The 12,451-nt window shown below is 34.9% G+C and overlaps 1 protein-coding gene across 6 annotated transcripts in view; it reads right to left on the bottom strand.

Moving 5' to 3' along the window:
- Nucleotides 1–12,451, bottom strand: part of QSER1 (glutamine and serine rich 1) — a 91,466-nt gene that overhangs the window by 7,293 nt on the left and 71,722 nt on the right. For 2 of the 6 annotated variants that reach the window (XM_047877012.1, XM_047877015.1), the window contains 4 exons: nucleotides 12,285–12,382; nucleotides 6,761–6,913; nucleotides 5,430–5,525; nucleotides 796–4,452 (listed from right to left, as the gene is read on the bottom strand). In XM_047877012.1, the coding sequence (XP_047732968.1) occupies nucleotides 4,312–4,452; nucleotides 5,430–5,525; nucleotides 6,761–6,913; nucleotides 12,285–12,382 (488 nt within the window). In that variant the 3' untranslated portion in view covers nucleotides 796–4,311. Of the gene's footprint in view, nucleotides 1–795; nucleotides 4,453–5,429; nucleotides 5,526–6,760; nucleotides 6,914–8,041; nucleotides 8,168–12,284; nucleotides 12,383–12,451 lie in introns of those variants that run through there. The other 4 variants (XR_007156125.1, XR_007156126.1, XM_047877013.1 and 1 more) reach the window with 4 other exon arrangements.

Raw genomic sequence — 12,451 nt, 5'->3', positions numbered from 1 at the left:
CTGCACTGGCAGCTGGGAGCCTGCTTGAGATTCTCTCTCCCTCTCTTTCTGCCCTTCCCCCATTCGCACTGTCTTTGTCTCTCTTAAAATAAACTTAAAAAAATTAAAAGAACATTAAAAAAAAAAAAACACTAATAAAAAGAACCAGAAAGTAACAAGACATTAATAAAGCAGTGTAGAAGTGTTATCATTTAGGTTTGCAATATAATTTTAATGACTATTTTCTACGATATTTGAATAATGACTATTTCTGAAAATTAACCACAATTTTAGCAACCAATGGAGAATAAAACAGGGACGTTACAAAATTTTAAAACAATTTTTGATAGAGATCATGGATTGAAGATTTGGTTTTGAACAATGTAAAATAAGTCAAGGATTGAAATGTGCTTTTACAATCAAAATTAATTGGGGTGTCTGGCTGGCTCAGTCGGTAGAGCATGCAACTCTCGATATCAGGTTGTGAGTTTGAGCCCCACGTTGGGTGTAAAGATTCTTGGAAAAAACTTTTAAAACACAGCAAATATGCTGAGCATGTATTTACTTGGAATACTTAATGTTTTAAAATAGCATGTGAAGGTAAAGGCAGGATATTATTACTCTAAAAATTAATGAATCAGGATAAACTCGTTTTTACATATTCAATAGTTAATATAGATTTGTACCTAATAACTTTACAATAGGACTTTACAAAATAGGTGTTGTGTGAAGAATCTATAACATGATGATGCTTTTGGATAATAGAATACCTCAGTTTTCTATTCTTAAAAAAAACAAACCCTCAAAACATTCTGATTTTGTTGTTTAAAAAATTGTTTTCATTTTAATGATCTGAGTTAGTAACAAACAAATATACAAAATTGTCTTTCACATTTCCATACATTGTGTTATGGACCACTTAAAACTCTGGGCTACAAATGCAGGTTTCTTTGTATCCTTAACTTCAATCATTGTCACTTATAAATAAAGGTGATTTTCGAAAACATGCATTTGTGAACATAGATGCCAAAAGTTGTACATGTAAGTTAATGCACAACCAATAGTGTACATTGTTCATTTGTGCAGTTATGTGTCAAATGCAATTGACATGGGTAGAAGCAGTTATCCCGGGACAGTTCACTCTGTTTGAAAATCATTTTTGAGAAGCAGATGAAACTGTAGTTCAAAACAAAAACTGTATTCTACAAATACAATAAAATTCACAACTTGCACATCTGAAGCAACTTTTGGGACCCAAAGCTGATTTAATAACCCTGCTGCTACATTGGGTTTTTATCGGTGTATCTTCAAAATCATAGATTGGAAAACAGCTGTTTCAACAAAAATAAATATATATATTAAAAGTAAAGTGAGACTTTAAAAAATGTGAGGAAAGCTTTGAAACCAGTAACAATGTATGAGTCACCTATCATTTTCAAGTTTTAGAAACTTAAAGAAATTTAGAAACTTAAAGATAATCTGAACGTCTCCCGTTTTAAATTAAGATTTTTGCACCTCACCAATGTTTTCTATTTGATAGTGTAAAAGAAGAGTGGACAGTTTGTATTGTTGACTTACTATGATAAATTCACATCACCATAAGTTTGTGACTTCATTAAAGATCAAGTAAGTGGAAACTGGATTATTATGAAAATGGGAACAAGGAAGCTCCTTCTACAACCACCAGTCTGAACTACAAATAAACACCAACACAAACTGATTTTTTATATTATTTCCAGATATATCTGCAGGAAGGAAAATCCAATCTTTCTTAAAAATGTTTTTCATGGGTTGTGGCAATGTGTGCTTTACCTCTTTAATTCTATCTACAACCTAAAATTATTTCTATACTACAAATTTCAAACTCCGTGGCAAGGAATGTGAATGCTAATCAGCTAGGTATTTATTCAACTTCATACAAAGAAAGGACTCATGAATGGTTATCATAATAATAGTCCCACTTTTTGCGAAGGCCCGAGTTTGAGGCCCTTGCCTATATTAATGATCAAATGAGAGAAGACAGTGCCGAACAACTGGGTCTCCTTCAGGCAGTTATCACAGACTTGGCCTCTGACGTTATGAAAACACTTGTTTTACTAAAATGAATACAACTTTAAACATTTTGAGGACAACTGCAGTTGAAGAGGAAATGGGTTATTTTCTATAGGAAACATAAGATTAACTTTAAGGAAATGTACCTGTTTTCCATGGGCCTTAACAAGGAAATGTGGCTAGTGATTTCAAACATGTACTTCAAGTGTTACCTAAATGCATGATGGCATTTCAACCATCAATGATTCAGGAAAGTTAAACTGAGGGAGGAAAGACATGTACTTATGTACTTAGAACACTACATTAGGAGATGTAGTTATCTACTCTGCACTTTGGAAACGAAAGAAACCGATTCTGTCCAGAGTCAATATCAGAAAGAAATATGGCTGCTTCCTACTCTTCTCCACCTGGTGAAATTAATTTTATGATGCTCTCACTGGTAAGTCTCTCATTTGAGTTAGGCAAAATGAATCTAATAGGTTACTTTTGTTTTCAAAATCAACTGTTTAAACAGGTCTTTTTAGAAACTTTCAGAAGTGGAACATTTAACCCTTGAGAGAAACTTCTATTATTATCTCATCTAATGGCAGGTACAAGGATTGTTGGATTAAGAATTATTGCTTTTAATAAGATAACCATCAAAAATAAATATGTAAGCTTAACTCACTCATTTTCTACCCAATGCTACAATGTTTTACTCTCAAATCAAGTCACATGTTATCTTTAATTCTTTGCCAATTTAGCAAGGTTTTAAGTATAAGAAGTTGGCCTGTTAACTCAAAATCAAGACAACAGCAATGTCCACATAAGCATGTCTTATTTGGGCATTGAGCAGTAACACTGCTTTCTTGATAGGGCTTAAGGCACTAAACGGTGGTAAAATAAACAAAAAGTATGATGATTAACAACTTCCTTAGAATCCTAAAAAAGGAGATCATTTAGAAAGACACTAGTAAATCTTTTTCTCAAACAAATAAGGCATCCTGTTGGCAAACACAAATAAAACAAAAGGTCATGTTGAACCTAATACATTCACTGTCTCAGCTATACTACTTGAAACACTAGCTATCAAACTAAAGAAAGCTACAACAGCATGTATAAAGGTTGGAAAGGCACCAAAGGAGAGTTCTACCACTTGCAGTTCTAAGAGTTAGGTAAGCTGTGTTTAACACTGCATGTAGCCTAATCATAAATTTCATTCTTCCAAACGTATAACGTGGTGAATTTTGATTTGACAGATCAGTTTATCAAGTACTAGTTTAGTAAGAAATTTACTTTCATGAATTAGACAATTACTGCAGTGTCTAACACAACTCCATTTATAAAGCTAAACTAATTCTAGTACTGAATGCATATTGTGGATAACACTGAAGCAAATCTGTATAAACAAAAATGGTTACCTCAAGATAGAATTCACAATAGAAATTCCATATATAACTAAATAAGATTTACTGAAAATAATGGAAAGTGTAGTACAGATACATCAAACTTAATTATAACCACAACATTTTCCTTGTGAAAAATACAACTATTAGTGAAATAAAATGTACAATTGAAAATTTTTCCAAAGGAAAAACAGTATAAACGAAAATATTCTTCGAGATAGGGAAAATAGTATGTCATTGTTTTTCTCATTACAATATAATTTGACACAAAAAGCAGTCCTAGAATTGCACCAATTCCACATCCAGTTTCCTGAACATGTTAAGAGTAAAAGGAGTTCGTAAAGCAGAATGCAGTTTCTGAATTTCATATTTTAAATTGAGGATATTCTCATACAAAATGTCACATCACACCAGATCTGTTTACATAATGTACAATACTTTCCATTTTGTGGCCAGACATGAATATAAACATATGCTTTCTGTGCCACCTCTCTTTCATTCTGGTATTTAGTCAGAGTCAGGAAAAAATAATCAAGTTACGTAAGTGTTATTTCTCTAGCCATAAAGAAAAATTATATTTAGTGCATGCTTCATCATTTGTCAAAAAACATTTCTGAAAATAAAACTCAGTTACCCAATGGTTTACAAAATAGAAAAGTCATTCATTAGGATAAAAACGTGGTAGGGTTTTAGGTCCATTTCCAAAGGACTGACTTCCTGGGCAGCACCGCTGTCCTTCAGCAGAGGTCATGATGCAAGTTCTATGGTCAAAGCAGGTGTGCCCGCAGGAGACCACTGCCTGACATTCAATTATCTGAGGCTCTGCACCCCCTTTGACCACCTGCCTCTGCCAGTTCATTAGTGCTATAAAGTAGACGGAATTTTTGTGGAAATGTTAGGAACATTTCTGCTGTACATGATTTAGAAGTTCTCCAAATTTTTCAAACAGGTCTTCTACCCATTTTACATTTTTCATACAAAGTTGAACAATTTCTTCCTGTCCTAAGTCTTCGTTTCTTTTCTGCACAGAAGAAATCTAAAATAAAGAGAATTGCCACATTAGCTTATACTTATCTCTTTATTAGCTCTTAATAAGAGCTCACTGTTTCTAGATCTCGAATGAAAAGGATTTATGAATCCACCTACAAATACTGCTTTAAAAAACAAATTCCATCCATGGAGAATGATTATGTCACATAAATTCAGGTGAAGTCTAATCCTATCATTTTTAGTTCTAGGAGGGCAAGGAGGAAGCTAGAAAAAAATGGCTCAAACTTTCTCAATTGCTTCCAGTTGTGTTAAATTTAAGTGACCAATTTTGGGGTCAATTCTACATTTCAGAGCATTGTAAAAATAGTCAACATATATTGCACGACCATCTTTCCAGCACATTATCATCAAACACATCAAGTATAGCCTTGGGCCAACTTAACTCTTTATTAAAAAACTGGTAGTGCTGGTCAAAAAAGATACTACTGTCTAGAACCATTGAACCTTTGAGGAAATTGAACTTTATTATCCCACCTACAAAGTGGTAGTATGGTCATATATAATTTCTGAGCAACCTCAATTATGATACTTAAAAGTTACAATTAAATTTTAACTATCATTTCTTCCTGCCAAGGCACAAAAACCCCTTTCTCTGCAATTAAGTGGGATAAGGCCATTCTAGTGATAAGGAAGACAGCAGGATGTCAAAGCAGTGCCTGAAGTGAATTAAAGCAGGATCATTCTGTATTATGGGAGAAGAAAATGAAATAAAGTACCATTTATTATGGCAAGGTAAGTAAGCATAATAGCTTAAAAACATTACCACTTACAGCTTCCCTAAGAGCCTCAGATTAATATGAGCACAACACATAACAGAGATACTCAGAATAACATTATTTACAGGACAATAGAGAGACATATTTTTCAACAGTTTTCTTTAAAACATTAAAAAACCACGATAGGTATGGAATCCTTAAAAGTTCAGAAAAAAATTTTCATTTTTAAATAAGTGAAAAAAATTACCTCATCTTTACATATCAGATAAACATGATATTTGTAATGATGGAGTGAATGATACAAAGAATACAGCTGTATTTTCTCTGGATCAACAGCAAACTCCTATAAAAAGAAAAGAGTTTACAGGTATATTTATTTCATGGAATATTTGAGCTGCGAATACTTTTTCCAAGAACACTAGACCAAAAGTCTCAACGGAAATCTTAAAAATAAATGACTAATATGGCTAGATACACGCTTAAATATGGACAAGAGGCTTATTCGATTAAGAATTTAAATTGTATTTTAAAACCTTCACTCTTTTTCCTGAATATAAACACACACTATTTCAAAAAGTTTAAACACAGAAAAAATTTAAACAGTAAACATGTAAGATGGCTTATAAAGTAAAAGAATCTATAATCTCTTGCTTTAGAGATAAACAAGGTTAACAGCATGGTATATATTCTTTCATATTTTCCCTTGATGTATACTACGTATTAATAACTCTCATTCTGTAATGGGAAGGAAATCCTACTATACATATTGTTCTGCAACTCTATTTTTTAGAACTTATTTTTTCCTAACTAAAACTTGAATATCTATCTATCTATTACATATATCCCCCCTGCCACTATAAATGATATGAGGGCAGGGATTTTTGACCATTTTTCACTGTTATATTCCTAGTACTTAGAACTGTATTTGCAAACTGTAGGCACTCAAAATATTTTACTGAAAGAATGAATGAGTCTCTTTTTAAAAAGTACATAGTATTACATTATCTGGATGGCTCTTTGTCCAATCTCCTACTGGCAAAGCATAACTGGATTGCTCTTACAAACAACTGCACAATGAGCAAGGGCATACGTTTTTATGCATTTGTGAATGTATTTCTACAGAATATATTTTTGATGTGGAATTGATTGGTAAAACTTTTCTGAAAAGGCAATAATTTAGACTATGTTTGAAAATGAGTGAATTCCAATTTCAATAATTTTACAGATATGGAATATTGAATCTCATGGAAATGTGTATGCTCACTTATCTATATGCATTTGTATCCAATGGTAAAAAGTATATATAAAATATAAATACAGGCATCAGGTGATTCCTTGCCTATTAATCTAGTTTAAAAATCTGCGAGCACTAACTACATGCAGATACCCTGCTGAACGACGGAGAAACACAAAGAATAAGACCAAATCCCTGTTCCTTGAGCTGGAGCTGCTCATGCGTATCTGAAAAGATTTCATATTTACAACAAAATTTAGTAAAATATTTGCTTGTTTCAATGTTTTAAATAGGAATTATATTAATTGGAAAAGGTATAATTTTATCAATCAATATCTACTTACTTGTGCAGATTTGGTGGTTGTTTTAGAAGTCCTTAGAGTTTTCTTATTATAAGCTTTGCCATTCATTTTGATTTTAGAAATAGCAGAACCCCCACTTTTTGCTTTAGAGTCACGGGTAATTATTGTTAGTTCAGGAAAACTTTCCAAAGCATTCTTTAAAATAAAGCAAAAATAACTGACATCAGAAGAAAACTAAACTACTTTCAGCTATTCAAATTTTATTTTAAAAAACACAGAAAAAAATACATACATACATTTATGCTTAGTACACACACGAATATGCAGAGGGTACAGATGGCATGTGGTAAATATATACAATACAGATATATACACGGGTATTAAACATAGCTACAAATTCTTTGTAGCTCTTCCATCAAGATGTGGAATCTATTTCTTCATCCCTTAAATTTGAGTGAGCCTTATGACCTGCTTTATGCCAACAGCACATGGCACCGTAGGGACTCCTTAATGAGGCAGGGAGTTCTAGTAATGCCTCTCTGTGGCTTCAAAGTAGGGGAAATAGGGACATATGTTTCTCCAAAGCTCTACCAATTCAACTTGGCCAACCCCTGCTATAAAGAATTCATTGGATCACAGGTGAGGATGAGAACAGTGAAAATGAGCAGCATCATAATACTTCTCTGGTTTCACTACTCCTCTGCCTTTTGTGACTACGGTTGTGTTAAGAGAGTCTAAAACAGGTCTTGATGAATTTTTTGGCCACAATGACACAGTAGTTACTCACTGACAAGTTAGTGGTCATATAGCCAAATTCTAGTCCATACTTTTTTTTTTTAATTGTTATTTATTTTTAAAGAAGAGAGAGAATCCCAAGCAGGCTCTGCGCATTCAGTGCTGAGCCTGACATGGGGCTCAATCTCAGGAACTGTGAGACCATGACCTGAGCTGAAATCAAAAGTCTGACACTTAACTGACTGAGCCACCCAAGTGTTCCTCTAATCCATTCTTTAAAAGTCACTGGCACATTTATGCCCTTACCTACTTGGTAAATCATGAAAAGCCACAAACAATAACGAATGATCTTTATAGCTAAATTTAATTAGTTTAAGTATTGTTTTAAGGTGGTGGAGTGTGTGACTCTTGATCTCAGGGTTGTGAGTTTGAGCCTATGTTGGGCATAGAGTTTACTTAAAAAAAAAAAAAAAGAAAAAGTTGTTTTAAAAGATTAAATTGAGTAACCACTATCATTTACTATTTTGAATTCTGACAATATACAGGTTCAAGTGCCTCCATTATTTTGATTATTCAGAATGTAATTACCATTTGACAGGCTATACTGTTTTATAAACAGTTACAACCTTTAGGGCCACCTCTTCCAAACTCTGTATGGGTTCCCAAGTACTTTCTGTGACAAGATGCTAAAGATGATTGGAAGCACATGGATTTCTGAGGAAAACAGAACATGATTTACTTCAAAAAGCTTTAGGATTCCTAAAATTACTAAGATCATCATGAGTAATGGTGTTAATTATTTCTAAAGGACTGACAATCTTTTACAATCTACTGTTTGTATTTTGATTTTAAAATGCAAAATGCTGTAAATGAAAATAATAAAAATTAATAACTAATTTCAAAATTAGAAATTGTTTTTTTTCTGTGAAAATAATATGAAAACTAATTTTTCAGCTGTTCATTATAAACTATCGCATAAGCTTTAAATATCTACAGAGTCTATTAAATTTCAAGTGGTGGCTTTTATTTTAATACAAGTTATTAGAGAACTGGTTTAACATTCCCCCCCTTTTTTTTCCACACAAAAGCCTTCACACAAATGTTTTGAGAGAGAGACAGTGAGTGAGAAGGGGAAGACAGAGAGGAAGACACAGAATCTGAAGCAAGCTCCAGGCTCTGAGCTGCCAGCACAGAGCCCAACATAGGGCTTGAACCCATAAACTGCAAGATCATGACCTAAGGTGAAGTCAGACGCTTAGCTGATTGAACCACCCAGGTGCCCCTCCTTTTTTTTTAACGTTTATTTATTTTTGAGAGAGAGAGAGAGAGAGAGAGAGAGAGAGAGAGAGAGAGAGAGAGAGAGGAAATGCAGGGGAGGGGCAGAGAAAGAGGGACACACAGAATCCAAAGCAGGGTCCAGGCTCTGAGCTGTCAGTGCAGAGCCTGACACAGGGCTCGAACCCATGATTTTGAGATCATGACCTGAGCTGAAGTTGGCCGCTTAATTGACTGAGCCACCCAGGTGCCCCAGAACGGGTTTAACATTTCTAAATGGCTAGCCAAGGGGAGCCTAGCTGGTTCAGTTTGTAAAGCAGGAGACTTGATCTCTAGGGAGGAAGTTTGAGCCCCATATTGGGTATAGAGATTACTTGAAAAAAAAAGGGGGGGTACCTCAAACTGCTCATTTTTAAGATTTGGTAAACTTTTAGAAAACACACATCTAAAAGCATTCCCTTCTCTGCAGAAAGCAAGGTATTTTCTAAATTTCAATTGATAATAGCAGTTAAGCAGAAAATACTGGACTGTAGTCTGCAGACCAAATTCTTAGTACCGGGCTTCTTACTACCTTTTGACTTTTTTGTCTGTAAGTGCACGTCTGTGAATGATACAGGACTATTAGTAGTTTGGTGTCATTTAACTTTTGATTTTTTTAAGTAAACTCTGCAACCAACGTGGGGCTAGATCTCATGACCCCGAGGATCACATGCTCTGTTGACTGAGCCAGCCAGGCAACTCTGGTGTCATTTAACTTTGAACTCAATCTCAGAGCCTTAATTTTTACCTAGTAAAATGAAGCCAAATTTCACTTTTATGTGGAGTCTGGATAAAATAGGGATGTGAAAAAGCTATACAAATTACCCAAATGAGCTGAAAACTTACATCCACACAAAAACCTTCACACATATGTTTATATACTAGCTTTATTGATAACTGCCAAGATTAGGAAGCAATCAAATATGTCCTTCAGTAGATGAACAGATAAACTGTGGTACATTCAGACAATGGAATATTATTTAGTGGTAAAAGAAATGAGCTGCAAAGCCATAAAAAGACATGGCAGAAAAAAATTCTTTTTTTTAAAACAAGTTATTTTACAGATCTTTATTTTTTTATATTTTTTCATGTTTATTTATTTTGAGAGAGAGTGTGCGTGCATATGTGTGCAAGCAGAGAAGGGGCAGAGACAGAGAGAGAGAGAGAGAGAGAGAGAGAGAGAGAGAGAGAGAGAAGAGAGAATCCCAAGCAGGCTCCACGCTGTCAGTGCAGAGCCTGTTATGGGACGGGGGCTCAATCCCACGAACTGTGAGACCATGGCCTGAGCTGAAATCAAGAATTGGATGCTTAACTGACTAAGCCACTCTGGCACCCTTTTATTTTTTAAGTAGGCTCTATACCCAATGTGAGGCTTGATCTCATGACCCCTAGATAAGAGTGGCATGCTCTACTAACTGAGTCAGCCAGGTGCCCCCAAATCTTAAATTCTTATTAGTAAGTGAAAAAAGCCAAACTGAAAAGACCACATATGGTATAGTTTTCAACTATAGGACATTCTGGAAAAGGTACAACTATAGAGAGAGTAAAAAGATCAGTGGTTGCAAGAGGTTAAGTGGGTAGGGAGGGATGAATACAGCAAAGAGGATTTTCAGGGCAGTGAAAGTACTCTGTATAACACTTTAATAGTAGATAACATGTCATTATACCTTCTCCAAACTGATAGAATGTACAACACCAAGAGAGTCCATGCAAACTGTGGACTTCAGGTTATAAAGATACATCAATGTAGGTTCATCAATTGTGACAAATATACCACTTTGGTGGGAGATGTTGATAATGGGGCAGGTTGTTCATGTGGGGTAGATGGGAACTCTTTGTACTTTGTTCAGTTTTGCTGTGAACCTAAAACTGCTATAAAAATAAAGTCCAGGGGTGCCTGGGTAGCTCAGTCAGTTGAGCATCCAGCTTTGGCTCTGGCCATGATCTCACAGTTTGTGGGTTCAAGCCCCGTGTCAGATTCTGTACTGATAGCACTGATATCAGATAGTTGATAGTCCAGAGTCTGCTTCAGATTCTCTGTCTCCCTCTTTCTCTGCCCCTCCTTCCCTCTCTCTCAAAAATAAACATTAAAGAAAAATAAAAAAGAAATTCTATTTATAAAAATTAAAAGATATACAAATATATAAAAAAACTTTTCCCAAGGTAGATATGATCAAAAGATTCTAAACGTTATATGTTATACTTAAAAAAAAATTTTTTTAATGTTTATTTATTTTTGACAGAGAGAGACAGAGCATGAGCAGGGGAGGGGCAGAGAGAGAGGGAGACACAGAATCCGAAGCAGGCTCCAGGCTCTGAGCTGTCAGCACAGAGCCCGACGCGGGGCTCAAATTCATGAGCCGTGAGATCATGACCTGAGCCGAAGTCGGATGCTTAGCCGACTGAGCCACCCAGAAGCCCCTCAGCTTTTCTTATTAAAAGTATAACATATAACATTTGGGGGCACCTGGGTGGCTCAGTTGGTTGAGCGTCCGACTTCGGCTTAGGTCATGATCTCACGGCTCGTGAATTTGAGCCCCGCGTCGGGCTCTGTGCTGACAGCTCAGAGCCTGGAGCCTGCTTCGGATTCTGTGTCTCCCTCTCTCTCTCTCTCTGTCCCTCCCCCACTTGTGTGAGCACGCATGTGCTCTCTCTCAAAAATAAACAATAAAAAAGTTAAAGAAAAAAAGGAAAAGCTGGAAAAACTTGACTACTAGGTAGCTTCTGTGATAAATTTTTCTGTGTTTAGATTAGCTTCTTATTGTTCTATATTTCTGATGACACCAAGACCAATTTAAACTATATATATCTACCATTATGTTAAGATAACTTTTCCTCAGATATTGAGTAAATCAGACAAATAAAGGAAATTTTTATAACTATGCTAAGAAAAGGCCAATTCTAATTATAGATGAAATGTGAAAATTTTGAAAAGGTTTAAAAGAAAAATAAGACTGAAATTTGGTAGTTTAAAGGAAGTACTTTTGTTTTGTTTTTAAAAAAAAATATTTTTTAATGTTTATTTATTTCTGAGGCAGAGAGAGACACAGCATGAGTGGGGGAGTGTCAGAGAGAGAGGGAGACACAGAATCAGAAGCAGGCTCCAGGCTCTGAGCTGGCAGCACAGAGCCCGACGCAGGGCTCGAACCCACAAACTGCGAGATCATGACCTGAGCCGAAGTTGGTCGCTCAACCGACTGAGCCACCCAGGCACCCCAAGGAAGTACCTTTGAAAATATTTGGAAATTATTATGTAAAAGGAATTCTAGATAAATATAAAAGCCTAAAAAATGAACTTAAGCAAAAAAAAAAAAAAAAAAAAGCAAATGATTAACACTAAGAATCTGCTTAATAAAATGAAAAGACAAGCTAAACAGACTCATAATGAATAAAAACTAAATTTTCGTCTGGTGAAAAATTTTATAAAACTGAGAGTGACTTTCATAAATTTCTTGCCTATTATTCTTAAGACTATGATTGCCAGTGAGTTTGCTAATAAATCATCTGAAGGAAATACCTTGAATGGCTGATCCAAATGAAGATTCAAAAGAAGTCTCTTTCGGTTATCATTCAGCATACTATCTATTTTTTTCATATGAGGCAAAAGGAGCTCATCTAAAACAAGATAAAAATTTATTGTAACAGGATAAACTATCAACATAAAAACTTGTTAAAAATCCAAGT

The sequence above is a fragment of the Prionailurus viverrinus genome, chromosome D1 (genome assembly GCF_022837055.1).
Source record: "Prionailurus viverrinus isolate Anna chromosome D1, UM_Priviv_1.0, whole genome shotgun sequence".
Lineage (NCBI taxonomy): Eukaryota > Metazoa > Chordata > Mammalia > Carnivora > Felidae > Prionailurus > Prionailurus viverrinus.
This window is presented reverse-complemented; position numbering and strand designations above follow the sequence as displayed.